The sequence below is a fragment of the Stegodyphus dumicola genome, chromosome 11 (assembly GCF_044657685.1).
Source record: "Stegodyphus dumicola isolate Sdum_Otavi_A_Nest chromosome 11, ASM4465768v1".
Taxonomy (NCBI): Eukaryota; Metazoa; Arthropoda; class Arachnida; order Araneae; family Eresidae; genus Stegodyphus; species Stegodyphus dumicola.
Window position 1 is genome coordinate 91957293 of NC_140778.1, and position 17270 is coordinate 91974562.

Consider the following 17270-nt stretch of genomic DNA (forward strand, 5'->3'; position numbering starts at 1 on the left):
TGCACGAGAAAAATGTTTCTGACTTCAAACCGTCTCCATGACTTCGCTATGAAGAGAGCCATTACCAGTGTACTTCCGTCTTTTGTGCCAGGTGTAGGCGCGTTGCTTGTTTGAGTTCTGTACTCTTTCTCTATGACGTATTATATTTTCATTGCAATTCGCGTTCTTTTCATAGTGAAAGACCATGTAGATTAGGCGTTCTGTCAGCTCTTTTCGGCCTAGACGCAATGCCTCTTCAAGACCCTGCCGTGCTACTGGTGATGTTGTTCTGAAACCTTAGGCGATTTTTGGTCAATGCTATTTGCTTGATTTGTTGCAGCTTTTGTCATACTGCTGTTGTTCGTTTCATCCACACTTAGCTGCGGTATAGAATCGTTAAGCCCATGGCCCTTAACTACAATTCATTAATAGGTCCTCCTTTCAGACTCAATGTGTTATTAATTATTCTGTTCAGTTTAGTATTTACTTTGTTCATTTTTTTTCTGACTGAAACACTTCTTAACCAGTGCAATGCCTAGACAGATCATAGGATCTTATTATTTTAACATCCCTTGCGATTTTTGACTGCTGGTTTTGACCTTTCAGAATACGATCATCGCAAATTTTTCTATAGTAATGTTAAGATTGTATGTTGCAGTTCACTGCTTTAGGTTATTTAGTGCGTTTCTCGCCTTCTTCTTTATTATAGTTCAATTTGCTCCTCTGGTCATCAAAGTAAAATCATTAGTATATGTTTATATTTAAGTCTGTATGTCAGTATACGCTTGTTTCTATTTATTTTGCTTTCTTCAAAGTTCATCTTTAAAGCTGTGTCAGCCATTTTGTCTCAGACTATAGTTGTATGTTCGAACACTGTGAGCTCAATTGTGGTATTCTGACATGATACTTACTGCATCTCTTTTGCATGTTATTTTGCTGTCCTCCAGGTAGCTTCTTATTAATTTATAGAAATTTGGGTGTTGATGTATTGGTGTATTGAGAATAGGGCAAAGCACACTAGGGCTATCTGCCTAAGGGAAGGGATGCCTTCGTGGAGGACTTTCTAAGGGGAACTGGCTCGTATACACGTTACACATGGGGAAAACCACGAAAACGTCCATGCAGCCAGCCCGTTCGCAGGATTCGAACCTCGGACTGAACTACCAGTGTTCAGCGATTTTATCGGTCGGCCGCTGGTGGGCTATAGAAATTTAAGAGGGATGACGGTTTTCTGAACTTTTTTAACTATTTCACACCGAAGTCGCCCCAAACGCCCGACCATTCAGACATTGGCAGGTCACCTGAACGCCTGAATAATTTCCTACCTAGTGCTTTCCCAATCACGTTACTGCATTCTCATTGCTTTCAGGAGTTGTTAAATGACATGTCAATTATTCTTTTGAAGCAACTAAAAGTAGTTTCGTTATTTTAATGCACCTTCTTTTTCCCTTGTGTAATGTCAATGTTTAGCTATTTATGCCCGATGTTCAATCCCGTCTGAAGGGAAAACTTCGCACAGGGTAAAAGCTTCCAAGAAAGAAGCTTTACTTAAGTAGGTTATTGTTAGTGCTGTAGTATTCAATTTGTCATGGGGGAAGCAAAAGCATTGCAAGAGGAATTCGTATACATGGGCGTTTTTCGATGTTTGAGGAAAAGAAATTTGGTCTTCTCTCGATGCGAAAGAGTTAAGGACATCTATAGTACTGTTACCTTTAGTGAGGTCGAAAGACACCAGGCTTAGGAAGTTATTCTTTTCGATATGGTGTGTGAGTTGTTGAATGATTATTTTGCGTATGACTTCCCGCCATGCCAATAATAAGCAGATGGGCCTGGACGAAAACGGCTTACTTTTTGCTTTACTTTTTTGCACGTGGTGTGGCCGCCATTTTGTGATTGCATGGATTTCGGTAAGTACTTTTTTGCTAATTTGAGTTCTGTTTGTGTTTCACATATTTGGATACTGTGCTTTGCTAGTCTGATTTCATGCATTTTGGTTGCAAACGTTGTGTTTTCCATTCATTTCAGTGAGGGATTTTTCTGCTGTTTTGTGCGTGTTTTATTATTTAGTTCATTTAGTTTGATTTTCTGCATTGTTTATCATACCTTCATCCGTTAATCGTTTCACTAAATCACCCCTGAAACGACAAAAATTCCTGAATCATCGTGCCTTTTTACTCAAGTGTAAATGTAAAAAATTGATCCTCAATTTCATTCAAATCAAATCTAATCAAAAACCTTCCAGTCGCGTTTCAAGAATTCTGTTAAATTGCAAGCTTGCCTTACTTCGGTCCATAATAAGGGATACACGTCAACAGTTGTCTATGCAAGCAAGCCTCCACATTTATTCAACATCAAGTCTGTTCACTGCGACCGCTAAATGACAAAGCGAGATTGACCCCTACAACAAGTTTTCTCCCTCGTGTGCTGCTAGACTCCGAAGGTGTAGGGTGTGCTTCTGTCCGTCCTCACCGCCGATGATGCGTGTCTGCAATTTTGTTCTTTTTCGTGCCTTTCTGACGACCATCTCCATACAGCTTCAAGAGAATGCATTTTGTCAATAAATAAATAAATAAATAAATAAAAATAATAGTAAGTGATATGAAGATTCAACTAAAATTGACCTAGATGCTGACTTCTGCGATAAATGAATGATGTTTTACGACTTGAGACATTCTCGAAAGGAATTCCCGTGCACGTATTGCGGCTTGATGCTAGAATTGGCCTTGTGTTTCCAGCAAAATATACTGCTATAATAATTCAAGTCAAAGTCCTTCGCTATAAAAATTGAATTTTGTTATCATGCAATTTTGTGTAACGAAGATGAACTGAGATTTACTAGATTGGAATTGTACGCATTTTGTGCACGAAAGGTTAGGGCTCAAAATGGTAGGACTGATTCTTACTGCTGCAGTAGTTTGCCGTCTGTTGTCTTCTGTCTGGATATGTTTTCTTGATTTATATTAGTATTAGTTTAAAATTTCACGATGTCAAGATATAATAAATTTCTCGTAATTCACATTATTTGAAGTGTCATCCTTTGGGGGTAAGTTACTTTAATTCCATGTTTCTTTTAGACCACACAGTTCTGTCATCACATTTAACACCCATTATTATTACATTGTCCAAAATTGAGCATGAGCTCTATAAGCTTCATCTGGAACTCGCTTATTCATATCCAAAATTCACTGCCCTTGAACAAAAGTCTTGGTCTAGAACGGAGAATGCAGTTAACCGTCATAAAAACACCCTTGCAGTTAAATTCGAAGAACTTCTTTTACAGTCTCTGATGTTCCAGTAGAGGGTGCATTAAGATGTCTAGAAACCAGACTTCGCGAATTTCATTTCTCTTGCATCGAAATTGATGAGTTAATTTCTCTCACTCAGCTCTGTTTGAAACAAACGCATTTTGTTTTCCAAAATAAATATTACAAGCAAACTGAGGGATTAGACATGGGAAGCCCCCTCAGTCTGATCCTGGCTGATATCTGCATGCATTATTATGAATCAAAATTGTTTGAAACTTACCGGTGTGGTTCCGCTACTTAGACGATACTTTTCAAGTAGTTAAAAAAATCTTCCCATTGCAAATATTAAGCCAATAGTTAATATTTCTAATGTTAGTTTATCAGAAGAACAAGAGAGAATTCTAAAATATAATTTTAACTTCTCACAAGCCTGTAAACCCTCGATTCCAAAGATTTTGGCTCCTATCGAAAAAGCTTTCAAATTCAGTAAAGTTTCAGATTCATAGAAAGAAATGATTAGGCATCTTATCGCTCGTAATGTGAAATTCAATAATAAAACTTTGAAACCAAATCTAACTGCGAGAGAAACAGCTACCAATGCCCGAAATTCATTCTAACCCGGATATTATCATTTCAAAGGCCGACAAATGTGGCCAGGTAGTCGTCATGGGTATTAACACTTACATCGATGGTGTCACTAAATTCTTCAACGAAGAACCATATAATCCGATCCCTAAAGATCCTTCACCTTCGGGCCTGTCAAAAATAAAAACTGCGATCAAATCTTCACAAATCATTTCAAGAAACTTAAAACATTCGCTTATCCCATCTGTTGCGAACTGTGCCAGATTATATGCTCTTCCCAAAATTCATAAAAGCGGTATTCCTTTCCGTCCTATTGTATCAAATTTAGATACTGCCTCGTATCCGTTAGCTAAATATTAATTTCTAGATTTTCAACTCTATTAGATAATAACATTTACACTATAAAAAATTCAATAGAGTTTGTAAAAAAGGTTAAAAGCATTTCTCCTAGAGATTTACTCTTGGTTTCTTTTGATGCAAAATAATTATTCACCAACGTTCCAATGAATGGTGCATTACAATGTCTAGAAACCAGACTTCACGAATTTCATTCCTCTTGCATCGAAATTGATGAGCTAATTTCTCTCACTCTGATTGAAACAAACACATTTTGTTTTCCAAAATAAATATTACAAGCAAACTGAGGGATTAGCCATGGAAAGCTCCCTCAGTCCGATCCTGGCTGATATCTTCATGCATTATTATGAATCAAAATTGTTTGAAACTTCCCGGTATGGTTCCGCTACGTAGACGATACTTTTACCCTGTTTGAAGGTAATACAGATAATTTAAATAAAGGTTTTCCAACAACGAATTCTATTGATCCTGCTATTCAGTTCACTTTTGAACTTGAGACTTGAAATTCTCTTTCGTTTCTCGACATTCTGTTCACACGTAAAACTTCCAGCTTCAGTACTACGGTTTACCGTAAACCTTCATCGGTTTGCCTTCCACCACACTTTATCATGTCATCTGACTAAACAAAAGTTAGCTTCATTTTATTCCTATGTTTTCCGTGCTCTTCAAGTTTGATCCTCCAAAATATCCCTTGATGAAGAACTAAATTATTTAAAAACAATAGCTATTGACAGGGGCTTTTCACCCAACATTATTAATCAAGCAATTAAAAAATTCGCATCTCAGCACACTAAAAGGCACACTGTTTTAGGAGATTATAAAAATTCTGTTGTCATTCCCTTCTTTCCATCAATTAGTTATAAAGTTGCACATATTTTGCAGAAATTTAACTTTCGGGTCGTTTATTCTCCCATCAATAAAATTCCGAGTTTCATACCGAGGGACCCCATTCCGGATATGAATTCCTGGGGTATTTATAGGATTCCTTGCCAGTGTGGTTTAATTTACATTGGCCAAACTAAGAGAGCCTTAAAATTTCGCGTCAAGGAACATGAGGCATATGTTAAAAAAAAGGAAACACAGAAGTCTTCTGTCGCTCAACATTGTTGGTCCGAAAATAACACTTTCAATTTTCTGCTGCCAAAATTATTCAAAAAACATCTTCCATTGGAGAATTGAATTTTCTAGAGGTATTTCACATTCAAAAAAATCTTTCTGTTCTAGTTAACGATCCTAATTCAAATCCATCTTTGCCTTCGGCCTATCCATTAACCACCAAAACTACAAGGAATGTTTCTTTTCTCATGAAAATAATAACAAATATTAAATTAAGCATTTATAACATAAATTTACATTGAAAATAAAAAAATGCTCTTACCTGTGGAAAACACGAGTGTTGCGTTCGCGCAACGTCAGCGAAATAAGACTACGGATGTTTAGTGAGTAGGATTGTACTATGTTTCTTTTGAGTGGAGGGCAGGATTACTTTTTAGCTGTATAACGTTTTATAAATCCACAAATCATTTACTTTTAATTAATTTAATATTAAAATATACATTGTATTTCTTTTACAAATACAGATTATTTCAATTCAAAGATTCAAGCATGAAAAGCGTGATTACAATCATGATGTAAAGCTATATTACATACTTTGTATCTATAAACAGTCTGAGTATGGTACTCTTTACAACAAAGTCTTTTGTTATCAACAGACTTTACGATAAAATGTCTACCATCTCCATGCAATGGTTTTTGAATGCTGAATTTACTAGGTCTTCCTGTTGCTGATCTATTTCTGGCTGATTCTACACTCTCAATAAGAGTTTGCAAAAGGAATAAAGCATTCTCGCGTCTGAAATCTAAAAGCGACTTTATATTCCCAGCAGTAAAAAGTGGTGATATTTAGTAAATTTAGATACGGTCTCACCTCATATAGTTGATCAGTATTGTCAATTTGACTATTGTCAAATGCAAATTCTGCTTCATATTTCTGTACTGCAAACGTGATATCGATTCTCGTACAACAGGAACAGAAATGTCCTTATCAAAAGACCAATGCATTTTTTTCTTGAGGTAAAGAATGATATCCTGTAAGCAATAATATTCCAATAAATCTTCTCATATAGGCTTCAGATGCAATAAATTCTGAGCGCTTTTTTTTTTTTTTTTTTTAATTTTATTTTATTTTTTTTTTCGCTGAGCGTATATATTTTTCTGTTTAACGAGAAGAGAGTAAATGTCTAAACGAAAACGAAAATCTGTGCGCTAGTTTTACCTTGTATTTTGTCTTTTATAAATCTCTTTCTTCATGTTCTTCCTGAGACATAAGTAACAGTTCCTTTTTAATCCACTTCAAGATTTCAGTCTTCTGCTTTTTAAACTTTTTAGTATGACTATAACTGCTTTTAGAAGGCTAAAATTTACTTCTTACGTGAATTTCAACTTCCCCAGCAGTATCATTTGGTAAAATATCATTATCATTATTTAAAACATTGCCATTCCTTTCTTCATCGTCACTAGATACTGCAATTTCTGGGGGAACAACAACAATATCAGTTTCATTCTGGTCATTATTAACATTATCATCATCTGTTTCTTCAACAAAAAATCTCTAAAGGGCTTCTTCTAATGTAAGATACCTCGTTCTAGGCATTTTTAAACAACCAGACACATGAACTAGAACATCGAAAGGAATGAGTGAAAAAGGAGATTGACTACCCGTTTCCTGCTGACGTTGCGTCAGCGCAACACCTGTTTTCCCTTCCTTTCCAACACAAATATAAACATCTGACTGATCTAATGTTCTGATAAACGTGACCTTGACTAAAAATAGATCACTCATAAAGACGGCGATTCTTTCGTTAAATATTTTCAGCAAAAATACCCGGTCGAAAATTTTGCTTAAATTTAGCTTAAAGTATGAGATTAATTATTATAAACAAAATGATTGTTGAAGGCAAATATTTTTTTACAGATATAATCTTCATAATATTCCCTACACAAAATCATCTGCTGGTATAAAATATCTTAGGCACCTATATTTATATACGCATTTATTTTGACCGTTGTGTCAATGCAACACCAGCGGTTAATGAGTTAAAGAAATTATGTTTTAGTTTTGGTTTCACCAACAGATGGCGCCACTTGCTTATTCTTGTCCATGCTTTCTTATCTAATCTTTATTTCCTATCTGTTTCATTTGTGATTTTGCAGCTGAGGATGGTGGTTCGGTAAAACCATCGAAACTAGTCCTGTGAAAATTTTGAAAATATAACGCTGATTTTTGTTGTTTGACTTCTGAATTAGAATCTCTCTTGCTTTAATGTTTACCTGTTTTGTAACCGAACCAACTTTGTGTCCTACGATGAGTTTAGGAAGCTCGAAGCATTTATTTAGTCTGAACGAAGAAGGTTTCTTTCGCGAGTAGTATTTATATTACTTTTGTGGTGAGATTTTCTGGTCCCGGGGATTTTCAAAATTTTGCTGATGCTATGATTCTTCTAATTTACGAGTTTGAAAAGGAATTGTCATATGAGATATCAGTGAGGTTCCTGTTGTTCTATGCCTTCTAGCTATTATTGTACTACACACTGTAATAAACTGTCTGTTTGAAGCTTACTTCGATCTATCTGATTAGATCGAAGTAAGCTTCAAACAGACAGTTTATTACAGTGTGTCTTATAAAGCTTTCCAGAACGTCGTTCCCTATTTAAACATTTTTTTAGTACTTTCCGGCTATTATTTTACATATTAACATATTTTGCTTCCTTTCTTCTCTTACTATTCTTTGGAACCTTTTCTTAATAGCGCTTATTGCTTTCCCCATTTGCTTAGTATAGTCCTTCGTCCACCGTGGACCACTTTTGGGGCCCTGGGCTTTTGTTCGCGGTTTTGCGGGTTTCTCGATACGAACGAAAAGTTACATAGAAATTTGAAATTTTCAACAACTAATGAAGCCTCGCTTGAAGCAAAAACAATTTAGGTAACTCTTAACAAACACTTTGTGCATTTTTAGACATAGCAGTACTGAATACTTGAAAATGAAATCAAAATTTACTTATCTTTTTCGAAATGGCGTAGTAGTCATTCATTTATTCACTAACTTGTTCTAAGTAGGGTATATGGCTGTAGCTGCTTACCCGATGACGTCTGGGGTTTCTTTGCTCCACAGGCAACTGCTCACTCTTTCTGCCCCTGGCACGTTTCTCTATCAACTTTGACTTCCAAGAGAAGTTATCCTTTGGAGATGATCTTTTTCTCCCCTCGGGGCATGTTGTTCATTGACTGCGGTGGAACACCGTCCGTTTGGCTGTTACCCATCATCCAGCCTCTGCCACTTGCCGGGAAACACTCTTGTGTCTTTCGTCGGCTTTGATTAGTTCCCACTGGGCGTTGGTGGTAGTCGGATCGTAGTGGTTGCTTCGTTGATCGTTGCGGCTCCCTTTCCGCCGACCCCTGGTGGAACTCTGGTTGTTGCGGTTGCTTCATAGATCGTCGCGGCTCCCGTCGATCCGTCGAGCGCTGGTGGATCGCTGTGGCTGCGTCATTGAACGTTTTATCTTTCCTTCTGCCGGCATGTAACGTTGTTGTCTGCTGATCAGCTTTAAAGACCGTTCTACTCTTTTTGTTCTTTTCGATAGCTCCTTCTCCTGGCCCTCCTTTTTTCCGTGTTGGCCTTATGCCTCTTATGCTACTTGGCTACAATCTCGTTGGTTCTCCCCTTAGAAGCCACACCTAATAACTGCGTATGGGCTTGCAGCTGGATGTTCACTGTAGTTTCTCAAATATTTTTTATTATACAAGGACACTGAAATTTAGGGCAGAATTTTACTACTTTTCCAACAGAAGCACAGGACACGTTATGTTTCCTATATAACACTTACTCCCCTCCTTTACAATTTCCTCTCCTCCGCCTTTTATCATAATACAATTTTTGCTTACTTCTTGCCATATCAGAAGATTTAATGGATTCATCGACTAATTTTTTTTTATATCCGCCATCTGAAACTCGGCAACACGCTTTTGCACAAAAAATAGTCTATCGAGGGGTCCTCGTTTTCCTTCGTAGAAATAATTCTGTTGGGGTTTTCTCAGTCGTATCATATATCATTGTCCGTAATGCAAACTCGAGCTAATCATCCGAACGTCTGTGATACTTGTTCACAAAACTCCGAATTATTTTAACGATCTTTTTACTTTTTTTGCAATATTAGATTGTGGTCGATAAGGGACCATCTTCAAGTGGCGTATGTCAGGCCCTGCACATATATCATGAAATATCTGACTAACAAATTGGGGAAGGTTATCTGATTTTATTTTTAATGGTTGACCATATTTTAAAATAAATTTATGTAGAAGGGGATCTGCAAGTATTTTGTCTGAAGTCGTTTTCAGGGGAATTATTTCTACCCATTTGATAAAATGGTCTATAATTGCAAGCAAGTAACGGTGTTTATTCTTATCGCCTCTCGGATTGATACTTATCGCTTTTCGTAGGCGATCGACCCCGAACAATTCATTTGGGAAAGTAGTCTTAATGCTATTTAGGTGTTCTGCGGGCCAGTAATTAATATCATTAACTATTTGGCAGATATGACAGGACTTGATATACTCTTTAACAATTCCTGGCAATTTTGGACAGAATACCGCATTCGTACACGTTTAACTGTTTTCCTAATACCGAGATGACCGGAAATCGTTCCATCATGTAATTCTTGCAAGACGCTAACTGTCAAATTCGTTGAGATGACGGCCTAAGCTCATTATTTTCATTAGTAGCATTTGAGAAAAACAAGAGATTATCGATAATTTCATAACGGGCAGCTCTATTTCTAACGGCTGTTATCTGGATGCTCATAAGTATCTGGATCCTGTACCTATACATAAATGTTGTTAAATTCTAGATCTGGTTTTTAGTTCAGCGATAGTAGTATATATAGGGTCTAAGATTTTTGAAGTTAACATTGTGCATTTAACTTGATTCCTCTGTTCGTCTAATTTAATTCGAGAAAGAACATCTGCGATAACATTTTCTTTGTGAGATAAATGTTTCAACGCTAAATTATATTCCTGCAGTTTCAATGCCCACCTTGTCAATAGAGGTGACAAGTTGATTCCCGTGTAAAACCTAAGAATAACAGAATGGTTAGTGTAGACTGTTACGGGTTGCTTCCCGAAGTATACATGGGGTTTTTGTATTTTCAGTAAGACAGCTAGTGGTTCACGTTCGGTAGCCGTATAATTCCTCTGGGTAGGATTGAGCGTCTTACTTAAGAATGCTACTGGCTGCCCCACTTGAGACATGACGGTTTCTGCGGCAAAGTCTGATGAGTCTGCAGATATTTCATGCCGACCAACAAAATTTTGCTTTTCAGTTTTAAGAAAATCTAAGCTTTATGTACAAAGTTATTAATAAAGAACCTGTGATTTGACTGTGATGACCTAATTAGAGCCTAAATAAAGAATCTGTAATATGAGCACATTCCGAGAAATGACACAAGTTTTCTCGCGGTATTTGGCGGAGGGCAGTTTTTATTGCCGATAATTTTTTAATCTTCAGCTTCGAAACCTTCAGCGGAAAGTTTATATCCTAAATATTTCAATTCCTTTGCCGCGAGTTATTAGGATTAGGATTTTCTTTTAAAATAGCATCTTGTAAAAGTATAAAGACTTCCGTCAAATGTTTTATATGCTCGACTACCGTCTTACTGGAAACAATGATATCATCTAAATAGATGGATATGGATTTTCCGAGAAATGGACGAATAATTATGTCCATTGCTCCTTGAAAAGTGGCGGAGGCACCACATAAACCGAATGGCATACGTAAAAATGCGTAAGCGTCAGATTTTGTGATAAACGCCGTCTTATTAACATCCTTCGGTTTCATATAGATTTGAAATTAGCCAGATCTAAGATCTAGCATTGTCATTGAAAATTTTGAAAATGAATATTGGTTAAATTATGGTTTATTTTATAAAATACAAAGGTAAACCATATATGCTAATGAAAAGAAAAGATTTGCATAATGTAATATTTTGCATATCAAATTTACACCACTATCGAACATTCTCAATAAAACCTGAATTTTCAGATTCATCACTATCTGCAGAGGAATCCGAGAAATTCTCATCGGTTTCGCTATAACTATCTTCAATATACTTGAAATCAGAGTCAGAACTACTATCAGTCACGGAAATATTGTGGAATTTATTGGTCTAATTATCTCCTCTAAGATCGTTAACGGGTAAATTGGATACCTTGTAACATTATTTAATTTTTGATAACCTATAGCAAACCGCCATGCTTTATTTTCCGTAGGAGATAAATGAATCTTTTTCAACATAATACGACTGGGCGTGCGAACGGACTGCTACGGCATGATAATCTCATTTTATAACCTTCTCACTGCGTCTTTTTTTTTTTTTTTTTTTTTTTTTTTTTTTTTTTTTTATCAAAATAGGTTCAAAAATTGCGTATTTTTTTATTACATATTTCAAATCTACATATATTTTAGAGTTAAAATATACAAAAATTTGTTTATAAAAGAGTGGGTTTTTCTTTTTTTTTTTTTTCCAATATAGAATTAGATCATAGAGAAAGGTTGTCAGATACTGAAATTGAAGAATAATGACATAAAAGGAAAATTTTGAAAATGATTATTAGTTACATTACGATTTATTTTATAAAATACAAAGGTAAAACATATATAATAATGAAAATATTTGCATAATGTAATATTTTGCATATCAAATTTATACCACTGTCGAACGTTTTCAATAGAAACTGAATTTTCAGATTCATGACTATCTGCAGAGGAATCCGAGAAACTCTCATCGGTTTCGCTATAACTATCTTCAATATACTTGAAATCAGAGTCAGAACTACTATCAGCGTCGGAAATATTGTCAGGAATATAGGTTATATCACTCGCGAAACACTTCCTTCTAGACATCTTTGAGCTCTGAAAAGTAAGCGCAAAATGCTACATTACGTATTCTTGTATATTTGGCAGAAATGTGGACAACTAACGCCATCTATTAGCCCACATCTAAATAAACAATTAAACATCACAGAAAAGCCGAAAGGAAACCTTGAACGGGGAAAGAGCGGGTTGCACAGATAAATAGACGGCATAAATTCATCTCCGCGGAAATCGCGGTTTGCGCAAATTTTGCTACTTGCGTTGCCCGTGAAAACCGCGGGATGCGCAGCAAGAAGATAAACATGTCTTTTACGTGCTTTTCTATTATCGCTTCCTTTCATTATCATACCTGTAGATCTAAGCCCTACAGGTACGATCTACAGGTACGATCGAAACATCGCTTCGACAAGTAATATATTAATATCTACATGCAATACTTACTGAGGCTAAATTTTACGCAAAACGTGATACTGCATGTCATATGTACGCAGATTTGCTATGAAAATTCTATGTTCAGATTTGCCATAAAAATGTCATACATATTCCACATTCATGCTGATTAATTTTTTTCGTCTGCAGATTACATTTACTGCCGGTATAAAAAGCAGCGTTGAAGCACTTATTGCAGTAGATGACATCCGACTTGATCTGGGAACTTGTCCTGAAACAGGTAGGCCGTATTCAAAGATTTCTACTAGAATCTAAAAGCTGTAACCTCTTTATTGATTGAAATGTGTAATTTGTAAATTTAATTTTAAAGTACTAGGAGCAAGCAACAAAGAATTCTTAGTTACAAATATCTGGTCATCTTTCTTACATTTTCGAAAACATCGAAACTATTTTACTCGTACATATAATTCAGTTGAATTTTGCTGTCTCACTAATTGTTTGGTGTAATTGCAGATTCTGGTGAATCTTTATCGTTTCATATCGCTGAATTACTTTGCGAGAAAACAATGCACAATCCGTTTTTAAATAAATTTTATTTTATGCCGTTTTTACAAACTAGAAGTCATACGTACACGCTAAAAATAAACTATGTTGAGTGGTTATAGCATTGGGATAGTCAAAACGTGGCGCACTGGACGACTACAAGTGACGCTTCAGTCACTTCTGATTGAGCCATCTTGTATCGAGGTTTGAAGGAAAGCTTTTGCCAGAGAGTTTTGTGTGCTTGTGATTTTTAATTTGTATGATACGATGTTACTGTGATTAACAACGGAAAAACAATGACCAAAAGAAGGGCAGAAAGTGATAGTAGGCGTGAATTTAGTTAGTGCACAATAAGAAAGAGAGTTATTATTTATTGTCAATTCGTTAGGAAAAACGTTTCACATTGCTTATGAAAGCACGTTGCACATAACAGAAGACATAACACAGCATCAGACTTACATACAAGAAAGAAAATGAAGTTTGTTCTTTTGTCTGAGTTGCAAAAAGTGTATGCAACTAAGAAAGAGAAAGAAACCAGAAGACAAATTTGCTAAATTTATTTGTGAAGATTTACCATTTTGACAAAAGAGTCATGTTAAACTGCTTTAGCATTTGCATTAGAAAAAGAAACTTTTTCTGATGAAGAAGAAATTGTTAATCCTTGTTTCCAAATATTTACTCGCCATCTTGATAATGGGGATAATTAAAGAAAAGCGGACGAAATTACTATATTAAAGCAGATAGTTAGAGATGTATTGAGGAATTCTCCCAAGATGTACGAAACAATCGTAAGATCTTGTCCATTCTTACGCTTTCTTTTCTCTAGTTTTGATGAATCAGCCGATATATGTGATGTTGCATTTAAATCATCCTGCTCTAAATATCTGTAATACCATTGCATTATATACTAAGAGGAACTATAAGCCAAAACCTTAGCATGTTGTGTTAACGGTTATGAAATATGTGAATAAAATTAAAGCAAGAGCATTAAACAGATCGGAATCCAGAAAATATTGCAAGTTGTTAGATTTGCAATATGGTGATCGTAACTTTCATTGTGAAGTGCGCTGGTTGCTACAGAACAGGTCCTGAGTAGATTTTGGAAATTGAAAAATGCTGTTTCTAATTTTTTTAGAACAGGGAAATGAACTATCTTATGGAAGAAACCTGTTATTTGACAACTAGCTATATTACTTGGCACTTTTAGTTAAAATTACAAGAATTTCAATGATTTAAGGGGTATCAGGAACCCCTATACCGACAATGTTAAATTGGCCATTTTCAGTGTACCTTTGCTCAAAATCTGCTGTAGATACACGCTTGAAATTTTTTGTGTAATTAAAGTATACCTATCTGATTATACTGAAGTGAGCTTTTGAAACATTTTGAATTTTTGAGTAATTTACAGTATATTTTGTTAGGCATAGTAAAATTTAGCACTTTTCTCACACTCGCTTAGTTTATCACAAAAAGCTCATTTCAGTAAATATTAGGAAACCTAATAAATAAGCTATAAAAATTTTAGATACTTGCGAGCAGTAGTTTCTGAGAAAAGGTATATCGAATATAAAAAAATGATGTTTAGAGAAAAACGCGTTTTTATGTAAAAAATCCTCATTTATCAAAGCATTCGATAACAAATTAAAACTAAATGTTTTACAGTTTTAATTTTCATAGAGATTAAAGAATGGTATTTTTAGAAAGATAAAAGTATAGAGAATTTAAAAATGCCAAAAATCCGAAATCACAATTTTTTGAAGATTTTTGGGGTTCCGACATCCCTTAAAATTGCAAGAGAAGAATAAATTAACTTCCTAGCTTAATGAACCGGATCAGTTCATTTGAAATGTTCTGTTTATTTCTCTGTTAAAAAATGAAAATTTGAGTCAACTCCATGTTTGAAAGAGCAGAGTGGATGTGTTTAGAATAATAGGAATTTGATCATATATATTTACTCGGGCGTTTATAAAACACCTTTCACTTAGTAAACAAACCAAAATGAAAATACCTAGTAATATAAGAGAAATGATAGATTTAAAAATAAATTCATTCTAAAAATGAAATCTAATAAGCTTTATTCAGATCAAATTGCTTCGAGCGTAATCCATTTCTGGTGTTTATTACAATGTGAATTTTTCTCAGAGATAAGCACATTTGAAAAGAAAAAAAAGATATATGTTGCTTTGGAATGACGTAAGATGTGAGAAAGCATTTTCGCAATGAAACTGATTAAAAAACTGACTAAAATTTGAAGAAGAGTCTGCTGTTCTCTGGGACTAATTTAACACCAAACATTAAAAGACTAGTGAACTCCGAGCATCCTGAAACGTTTTATGAAAAACAAGTACAGTAGAAGTCCGATAATCCGGCACGTTCGGGACCGGCTCGGTGCCGGACTACCGAAAATTCCGGTCTATCGGGCGGTAATTATAAGAACAATTAGGTTAATAATTAAACTAAAAATACAGTATGCAAATACATACAACAAAGTTTATTTTACATTTCATATAATGTATGTACACGTACTGTAAAACATATTTCACTTAGATTTAAAAAAGTCACGAATGTCTTTTTGTTTTCTTGACTTTTGGCGTTTAGTATAAAATTTATTTCTATTGATATGGAAATCAATAATTTCTGAAGCACTGTAGCTAGTACTAGCCTCGGCAAAAGAGATAAACTTATTTAGTGATTCTGTAGCTTCTGCCCAGCTGATTTTTTCCTTTTCTTCTTTTTCGGCATCTGAGTCATTTTCTTCAAGATTTTGAGTAGGCTGAGGGTTTAGTACAATGTTGATAATGTCCTCATCGGTTAGTTCTTGTTCAACAGGCTCATTCTCGTCGATTAAAAGCCACTCCTCTACCTCATCTTCAGGCAGGTTTTTCAAGGAATTGTCAGTACTTCTAACGACGTCTAAATCATTATCAGCCACGATTTTCTCAAACTCGTCTTTGTATTTTTCTGCAGAGTTTTGGTTTGCTGAAAGGGTTTCTCCAGTTACATCAAGTCTTCGAATTCCATGCCGAAACTTAAAGTTTCTGAGCCAACCATCAGAATAATTACATTCACTTTTAGCAATTCCTAAATCTTGGCCGAATTTCTTTGCCTGTCCAACAATCATTGGCCCTGTTACCGGCTTTCCTTCAGAACGTACTGCACTAAACCATTTGAACAATACACTATCTAGTTGTTCCAGTTTTGGTTTTTTTAATGTTTGTCTAGAAGCCAATTTTTCAGTTGTTACCGATTGAGAAGCAAACTTCATTAGTTCATCTTTTTGTTTTTTAATGTCATAAATAGTTGATGAGCCAATATTAAACTCATTCATTAAAACATTTCTATTCTCGCCTTTTTCTAGCCGTTTGATGATTTCTAGTTTCTCATTGAGAGTCAGTGTTACGTGTTTTCGTTTCTCTCCTTTTGAACTCGAAGGCTTAGGTTTTGAAAACATGGTCACTGTACAGTTAGAACGAAAATCACTTTTGTTATAAACAGTTTCAAAAGTTACGTTTACTGCGATGTGAAAGGACACAAAACAACAAAGCACAAAAAAATGGCGAAGACGCTTCGTGATTGATTAACGGAGCTGCACTGCACCTGTATTTGTTGTGACAGCTGAGACTAGCCGGCCGCTAATAGTTTCCGAACAATACCGAGCGCTTCCGGATGATCTCGAACTACCCCGAAAACTTCCGAATAGCTCTCGAGCGGTTTTATTTGCTTTAAAGACACACTTTTGGAGAAAACCAAAATTTTTACAATTTTCCGGAGCGATGCCGGACTATCGGGCATTCCGGACTGTTGGATGCCGGACTAATGGACTTCTACTGTAAATGTTTTTCGCTGTAATAGGCATTGTTTTACATATAATAATTCAATGTTTAATAAAAGTTATTATATACACATATAAATATAAACATACTTCTATATAGATTGCCTATCAAGACGGTATTAAAAATGCTTGAGTTATGTGACTCATCTAAACTTGTCTGTTAAAGTAATGGCTCGTAGCACGCAAAAGTTTGATGAAACCTGTTATATAAGCTATATCTTTGAACGCTCTTGAGAACATATCACTCCATGACAGCCTTTCTTAAACTGTGGATTGCACCCCTATTTTGCTTCACAAAAAAGAACTGTTGAGGTCACGAAAATTGAATTCAGATATCTGAACTTGAAGAAACACTAGTCTCAAGTATAATGTTTTCCCCCCAGAATAAGCTAATAACGGCAAGCTTTCGATTTTA

At 35.4% G+C, this 17270-nt stretch overlaps 2 protein-coding genes across 5 annotated transcripts in view; one reads left to right on the forward strand and one right to left on the reverse strand.

Annotated features, from left to right (window-relative positions):
* Positions 1 to 17270, reverse strand: part of LOC146994203 (uncharacterized) — a 97412-nt gene that overhangs the window by 50353 nt on the left and 29789 nt on the right. The gene's annotated exons all lie outside the window — the stretch shown is intronic.
* The window catches only part of LOC118198257 (apical endosomal glycoprotein-like), a 74369-nt gene that overhangs the window by 32466 nt on the left and 24633 nt on the right, over positions 1 to 17270 (forward strand). For all 4 annotated transcript variants that reach the window (XR_015044069.1, XR_015044068.1, XM_085826991.1 and 1 more), the window contains one exon: positions 12670 to 12760. Coding sequence is in view for 2 of the 4 variants with exons in the window: in XM_085826991.1 (XP_085683117.1) it covers positions 12670 to 12760 (91 nt within the window). In the remaining 2 variants the exon portion in view is untranslated. The remainder of the gene's footprint in view (positions 1 to 12669; positions 12761 to 17270) is intronic.